The following is a 7,839-nucleotide window of genomic DNA, read 5'->3' on the forward strand; positions in this document are numbered from 1 at the left end:
TCGGTTTATCATCCATCACCCATAGTGACCAGTCAGTGCAGTTGTGTGTTGTTTATTTAAACGGTAAATGGATAGCAAAGTGCAAAAGGCGCTTGAGGGCATGTTCAATAGATAAAGAACATTGTATAGCAAGTAGTCCGAAAATAAGGTAAAAAGACTTATGGTATACCGGTCTTCTTCCTTTCTGGTACGATTTGTATGTGTTACATGTATGTAGGTAGGTAGGTATGAATTGTGGTAATACAACTGCAATTAAACTGCCAGCAATAAATTGAAAGCTGTATTAATCTATCAATGCCTTATCTTATCTGTTATCGTGGTCAGAAAGTGCTTTATCCGGCACCGGTCATTGTATCATCCGTGTTTTGTCCAATCAGGAGAGACCGCGCTCGGAAATGTGGTCATGGGCTACGGGAAGGCGGGCAGCCTCGCTTCTTGTTCCAGCTTCTCCTCGTCGTCCCAGCACAACCGATCAAAATTGCTTCCGATCAAGCGTACCGCACCAACACGACTTTTTGTTTCGAATTGAAGCTTTCCTCCCTTCCAGCGATCACCTTGAGTCTTTTAGCGCCATCCGCTCGTTCTCGACGCGCCCAGACGGCCTGGCGCCTCCCCGTCGCTTCACCCTCAATACCGACCGAGTCGACTTTTCATTCCAACAACTGCTTGTCATGGCGTCGCAGCAGGTTCTCTTCGCTGAGACAATAGCGGGCATGAAAAAGGCTTTTAAAAGGAAATCATATGGTACGCAAATTTTGTGCGCTTTTTTGCGCCTGAAGAATCCCCAGCTGACCGTGCCAACCACAGAGTCCGACTCAGATTCCGAAATCGAGAGCTATAGCAACCGTGGAAATAAGCTCAAGAAGAAGGCACGATTTGCCCGTCAAGGGCAATTGGTTCCGAATAATGGCCCGAGCTCCTATAAAGAGGTTCGTCACGTAGACAAACCCTCTTTACCCATCACTGACCTCACCAGTATGTCGAATACGCCGGCGTGTGCCGACCAATCCTTTGTCGCAATCCTCCCTTAGTCGACGAGGAAGGATATGAGATAGACAGCGACGATGAGGACGAGGAGCGCGTACACGAAGCCGAGGCCTCGGCCGCGGAGTTGAATCCATATGCCAACATTCAAATAGAGAGTATGTCGATTTCTTTGAAAGTCAATGACACAGCTAATGAAAGTAGATATCCTTGCACCACTTACCGCATCGACCGCCTTACCGACACATCCAACCCTCTCGAAACCCTTCACGTCAAAAACACTTACTCGGCTCGTTGATCAAAGCTGTGACATTATGCGCAAAGAAAATCGTTCGTTGTGGAAAGTCAGGCATCTCCTGACAGCCCTGTGCGGCGACTACACTTGGGTTCCATGCGAGATGATGGTCCGACCGGCAGATGTCGAGCTTTACACAGATAACCATATAGCACGCCATCTATTGGCTCTATCTCAAGCAGTATCAGCGCTTCCTGCAATCACCAATGGCGATATTAGTCAACAGCAAAATGGGGTTGGAGTTGGAGACATTGCACCAGATGCCACCTTGGGCGTGGAAGGAGAACCCATGGATAACGACGCGGCGGAGGATGCTGATATAACCATGACAGATGCGGGGACGGCCGACCCAGATGATTCTCATCTTGAAGATGCCATCGACGATGTGAAAATGGATGCTGAAAATAATGTGGGCATGAACTCGAATGTTCAGAATGGCGAGCAGACGCCAGCTTTACCAGCCAATGTTACTCAAAAGCTCAATGATCAAACAACAAACGGTGTCGTCGAGAGTTCGAACGAACAGAAGCAAGGCAAGCCCGGAGCTGGGGTGGCCGACGCCTCTACACAGCCTACAGCCGGCGATACGCATCAACAAACCGATCTACCTGAGACAATAGTACCAGACGCACCCCTGGTATCCGAAGAAGACGATTTCATTCATCCTTTGTTCCTTGCACCTGCAGGTGCAAGGCCAGATAGGGATATTGGTTTGCCAGATCAAGAAGCAGAAGATGTCCGGCGGCTACTAGCTCTGTATGTGCAAAAGCAAGAAGAGGTCTGCCGGGGAGCAAAGAAGTTGTTCTTGGGGCTTCTCAAAGCTGAGCAGCTACGAAAAGATGTGCTCCACTGGTCCAAGGCAGAAGCTCATGCAGGGCCTAACCGAGACATGTCGGACGGCGAGGATTGGTACGACAAGGAGGAATGGGGCTTAACAGAAGATCTTAAGAAGGGGCAGGACGAAGAAGAGGAGGACGTCCAGACAACAGGCAAGAAGACGAGAAACCGCCGCCAATAACGCTGGGTTCTTTTGCTGTTACGGGATGATAATGACTGATTCGTCGGGGTTGATTGTTTGGGCGTTCCAAGGATGGCGTTTAGAATATCCGCGATAAGAGCGCATGATTTTGCAGCATCCATACATAGGTATGAATATTAAAGCATTTTAATAATTCTGATGATTTGACCCAGTTGTCGGCTAGTGAGGCTTCTCTCCCAGCTTGGACGGTTGAAATTGGGTGAAGAATGGTTGCCTTACTTGATTGGTTGCAAGGATGTTGTTCTGTGTGTGAGTGAATGAAAGCCGGCCTGGCCCCCGGGATCGGGTGGTTGTCTTCGGTTGATGTTCCTCTGAAGCTCTCTCGATCCGAACATTCTCCACTAATTTCCAGCACAGTACCTGCTATCCATTATGACGCTGCTCTGTCCCGTACCGTACCTAACCCGTAACCTGTTACCTACCCCCGGTCCTTTCCTCTTCCGCTTTCCAGTCTCTTCCATGTGACAGGACAAGCAGGACAAGCCAGCAGAGCACCTGCTGCACCTACCCTAGCTCCCTAGGCTCTCTCTTTCTTCAGATTCTCTTTTCAATCCTCTCTTTCTTCCATTTCCCCCATCTTACTGTAACAACAAACAAAGTTGGTTGTCTGCACTTTCCAGCTCTCTGTTGTCAGTGACTTATACGTGAACTTGTTACATCAGTGATCATCACGTCTACTTACCTCACTTTATTCTATTACCTATTGCTCTCAGCCATCATCATGGGCATCATGGCTCTTGGTCCGCAAGATTTCATCGACTATGTCAACTACGACAAGCAGAGTCTGTACAGTAAGTTGACCTGGGTTCTGCCTTTGTGTAAGTAGTAGCGAATCTAATCCGGTCTATTCGTTCGTTCCAGTCTCAGCTGCCTCTATTGCCTTTAACCCACTCTTCTGGAAGTGAGTTACTCAGTCCCAAAGTGACGACCTATCATTACTGACTTGTTTTTCCCAAGCATCGTCGCCCGTCAAGGTATGCAGAGCTCGTAACGTAAACACGTATGATACGCTATTGTCGACTAATACTGAACGGCTGAAAGAATACCACAATAAGCTCCTTACAAAGCTCTTTGGTGGGAACTCCAAAGCTGCCTGCTACGCCCTCGCCTTCACCATATTCTCTCTCGGTATGGTTCGCGATTTGATCTACAAGAATGCCATCTCCGAACAGCCCACACACCCCGCCCTTGTGAGCGACTTCATACAAGCTGCCGCTGCCGCGCTCTTCATTGTCGGTAATGTTCTGGTCGTCTCTTCAACCTGGCGACTTGGCATTACTGGTACCTTCCTCGGTGACTACTTTGGTATTCTCATGGACGAAATGGTGACTGGCTTTCCCTTCAACGTGACCGGTTCTCCCATGTACACTGGCTCTACCTGCAGCTTCCTTGCCACCGCCATGTGGTATGGCAAACCCGCCGGTGTCCTACTCACCATGTGGGTTCATATTGTCTACAAGCTTGCCCTACGTTACGAAGATCCCTTTACTTCTGAGATTTACGCCAAGCGTGAGCGTGAGCGTGCTGCGGGTAAGAAGTCCAATTAAGCCCCCTAGCTATGCGTCGCTACTCTTGCAATTGAAAAGACTACACGAGTGGCGAGGGCGAGATAATACGGAGGTAGAGCCTCACTGTTCGCGTCTAAAAAGGCAAGCGGAGTGAAGGTTGCATGACAACCTGATTCTATGCACTATTGTGCAATGTGCACCAGGTTGGCACAGGAAAGCTGAGCCTTTCAACAGGCCAGGTGCCTCTCAACAGGCTAAAGGAGTTTCCGAACACAAACAGACACCTATACCATGCTGTTACCGACATCAATCAATCGGTGGGCATAAGGTACATTTGATCATATATATACCAATACCAGACTCAACATTCAGATGTGAGGCAAGATGCGAGCAACTCATATCGAATATCAACTCGATGCCTTTCATGGCCTTCTCCTAGCATGACTACATTTTCCCTCTCTCCATATGTGATTGCATGGTGTGACAACCAGAAGTGTAGTAATTGTAAGTCAGCTCGCTAAGGACGCGCACAAGGTATACCGTAGTCATGAAAGTCGAGGAGCGAGTATTGATCAGTCAGTGACAACCTAAAACGATGGCAAACACGAACTGTGGTTCAGTTAAGGCACGATAAAATAGCGTCTGAAGCGTTCGGCTCATTCAATCATTCCTCATAACTTGAATTGAGCATCTACTCTACATTCCAGCAGTCCTGTAACAGAATCTAGACAGGCCATTGCTCGTTTTTGTTTCACGCCTCATGCATCATTCAAGACCAATAACCCGGTTTCCTTTTCAACAACAACATCGACTCCAACTTCGGCCGAGCTTGAATACCTATGTCTCAGAGGGCTTGTTGTCGGGAAGCAGATCAACAGCAGTAGCCTCGACAGGTTTCTTCTCCTCGGTAGACTTTTGTTCAGTTGCAGCCTCGCCGGCCTTCTCAGCTTGACGGAGGGCGAGTTTCTGCTGCTTCTTCTTCTCCTTGGCAGCCTTCTTAGCCGCGGCCTTTTCGGCCTCGAGCGCCTTTTGTTTTCGGATCTCCTCACCCCCGAAGGCCTCCCGCCATTCATCGAGCTTGGATGCAGGAATCTGTGTGAAGAGGAGCTTGGGCTCGCCAATCTTTTGGCCAGGCTTGATCAGATCGCCAGACCACGTCTCGGGAATCGATACAAGGCCAGGGCTGCCAATCTGCTCAAGGATTGCCTCAGAAGTCGAAGGCATGTATGGGTACACAATGCTAGCCAGCAATTGTAAGTGGTTGATACCAAGACCGATGACAGCAGCGCAGCGGTCGGGCTCGTCGACCAGAAGCTGGTTGTTCAGCTTGCTATCTTGCAAAAGCTTGTTGCCAAGGGCCGAGATGTGCATAACAGAGGCAAGACCAGCACGAAGTTTGATGGCATCGAACTGGGAGATGAAGGTCTTGAGGGCCTCGTTGACCTCCTTCTTGTGCTCTTCTAGGCGTTCGTCTGTATACTTGGTGTAGTCTGGCACAATACCATCCATCTTGGCCTGTGCGAACTTGAGGATTCGCTGATTCAAGTTACCAAGGTTCTTGAGAAGGTCGTTGTTGTTGCAGTCAATGAACTCCTGCCACTTGAATTCAGAGTCGGCAGTTTCGGGTCGTCTTGACAGAAGATAGTATCGCCAAACATCGGGATCAACGCCAGTTTCCTTGGCAGTGTTACCGAAAACACCGACGCCGCGCGACTTGCTGAACTTGCCGCCTTCGTAGTTGAGATATTCGGTTGTTGACATCTTGTGAACCTTGGTCCAGTTCTCTCCTGTTCCGAGCTGGGAAGCAGGAAAGATGATGGTGTGGAATCTAGCGAGATGTGTCAGTTACGTCTCAAACCATTGCTTGGGCCCACCAAAGCTACTCGCGCTCGATCTCACTTACGGAACGTTGTCCTTGCCCATGAACTGATAGAGCTTGACGTTCTCTGGGTTCTTCCACCACTTCTCCCAGTTTGTTCCGTCCAAATTGTCACCGTCCACCAGGTTCTTGGTAATGGAAACGTATCCAATGCAAGCATCGAACCAGACATAAAAGACCTTCTCGGCGTACTCCTCGTTACTCAAACCCTCGAGGTCCTGAGGAATAGGAACTCCCCACTTAAGATCTCGGGTGATGCCACGGGGCAGGAGACCCTTATCGATCCATGACTGGGTGATAGAGACACAGTTGGCGCTCCAGTCTCCCTCCTTGCTACTCTTGTGGAACCAGGGCACGAGGAGATCCTTAACGGCGTCGAGTCGGAGAAAAAGGTGCTTGGTCTTTCGCTTCTCAGGGGTAGCGCCGTCGACCTTACAACGGGGGTTGATGAGGAAACCAGTGGCCTTGGCCTCGACATGATCGTCCTCTGAAGCACTAGGCTCACGCTCAGGCTCAAAAGGATCAAGAAGTCCGCCGCAAGCATCGCATTGATCGCCACGAGCACCAAGGTCGTGGCAGATGCTGCACTCTCCCTCAACGAAACGGTCCGCGAGGAATTTGCCGTGGTTAGCATGTGTACAGAATGGCTGAGTAGTTTCACGCTCCTCAATATAGCCGTTCTTCCAGAGCTCCTTGAATATCTGCTGCACAATCTGTGTCTGTTGTTGAGTGGGTGTTCGGCCGAAGATGTCAAAGTCGATACGGAACCAGTCGTAGACTCCCTTGTGAAGGGCGTGGTACTTGGCGCAAAGGTCGGCGGGCGAAAGACCCTCTTCAAGGGCCTTTGTCTCGGTAGCGGTACCGTACTCGTCGGAACCACAGATGTAGATAGTGTTGTGACCTCGAGCTTTGCAGTAGCGGGCAAACACGTCAGCAGACAGAACACTGCCGATGATGTTGCCCAGATGCGGGATGTTGTTGACGTAGGGAAGGGCGGAGGTGACGAGGATGTTGCGCTTGCCCTCTTCGGGGAGGATTGGTGTTTTGGAAGCCATTATAGGCGATTTAGAGTCGCAGTCACTGTATGAATGGACACTTATGGGCAGCAAGGGGATTTTGTGTTGCGAATGGTAGAATTTTTGTGAGTCACAGAGCTGCGATAACGCCTTTGAAGGTCAAAATTCGAAGCTGAGATAGTATGGCGGGGGCGGGGGAGGGGTGATTGGAGAATCGGCCGGGACTCGGAGAGTGGACGGTCTAGGGTAGATAAGCAAAGTAAACAATTGTCCGCATAATTGATTATACTGTATCAACAATCGCGTTATTGCTGAAAGATGGGTGTACTTATGTTTTTGATGATTCTTAGTAAAGTAGGGGATATCCTTCCCAGAAGGATCATTTTAGTCTATCACGAATCGCCATGGTAACGGTAACGTGAACTTGAGTCGTGGGGAATCAACAGCTCATGGAATGGCGATCATCAGCTTTCATACGTTTACTTGGATATGGGTTGTCTTATCAATGAATAGCATCCATCCATCCATCCATTCATCACGAAATCATCCATTAGTTTGACGTCTGTTTATAGCCTATCAAAAGCCTTGTTCAACTTTAATCGAAGCTACCATGTATAATATCCCCTTTCGGTAGACCCTGCTGGGCCCTGAAAGCTGGAGGTGACAAAGTGACGACAGTCACCCCACCGAAACTGGCAAGAGCCCCGCGTCACGGCCCGCGACCAAGTAACCAACCCCACTATCCCTTCTTCAGTCACGGCAGTAGCGAGCAGGTATGCGCCTGACTACTCCCTACTCCGTACTCCATTAGCTACCTACCAACCTTACTTGCCTCGTCTAATCCATAGTTTCTTGTCACCCACAAGAAACAACTCTACCTGAAGTTGCTTCTCTGAGAACGTAACTATCGCCTAGAGTTGCGTCTGAAGCTACGACTGTGTCGTCTCGCTCTTGGCTAACCCCACATTCCTCAGTCTATCATCATTCATCAAACACCTGAGTTACCAAGAGCTATCGTGCTGCCTGAGATAACATCAACCTGACAGCGTTGAGACCGATATCGCACGGGCAACGACACGACCGGAATTGAAATTAGACTTTGGGCAATATAGTTCGCT

General features: G+C 49.5%; 3 protein-coding genes across 3 annotated transcripts; 2 read left to right on the forward strand and 1 right to left on the reverse strand.

Moving 5' to 3' along the window:
* Positions 1-395: 395 nt before the first annotated feature.
* Positions 396-2,297, forward strand: FIESC28_11456 (uncharacterized protein; the record flags this gene model as incomplete). Its single annotated transcript, XM_031165579.1, has 3 exons — positions 396-929; positions 977-1,142; positions 1,189-2,297. 3 exons carry the CDS (start codon positions 396-398, stop codon positions 2,295-2,297), a joined length of 1,809 nt encoding a protein of 602 aa, XP_031010349.1.
* A 742-nt stretch (positions 2,298-3,039) lies between these two features.
* Positions 3,040-3,865, forward strand: FIESC28_11457 (uncharacterized protein; the record flags this gene model as incomplete). The annotated part of the gene is made up of 4 exons (XM_031165580.1): positions 3,040-3,109; positions 3,180-3,219; positions 3,276-3,292; positions 3,360-3,865. The coding sequence occupies 4 exons, from the start codon at positions 3,040-3,042 to the stop codon at positions 3,863-3,865; spliced, it is 633 nt and encodes a 210-aa protein (XP_031010350.1).
* A 798-nt stretch (positions 3,866-4,663) lies between these two features.
* Positions 4,664-6,760, reverse strand: FIESC28_11458 (uncharacterized protein; the record flags this gene model as incomplete). The annotated part of the gene is made up of 2 exons (XM_031165581.1): positions 4,664-5,654; positions 5,730-6,760. The coding sequence occupies 2 exons, from the start codon at positions 6,758-6,760 to the stop codon at positions 4,664-4,666; spliced, it is 2,022 nt and encodes a 673-aa protein (XP_031010351.1).
* Between the last annotated feature and the right edge of the window lie 1,079 nt (positions 6,761-7,839).

This window comes from Fusarium coffeatum (genome assembly GCF_003316985.1).
Source record: "Fusarium coffeatum strain FIESC_28 chromosome Unknown BRIP53273_contig_411, whole genome shotgun sequence".
Classification (NCBI taxonomy): Eukaryota; Fungi; Ascomycota; class Sordariomycetes; order Hypocreales; family Nectriaceae; genus Fusarium; species Fusarium coffeatum.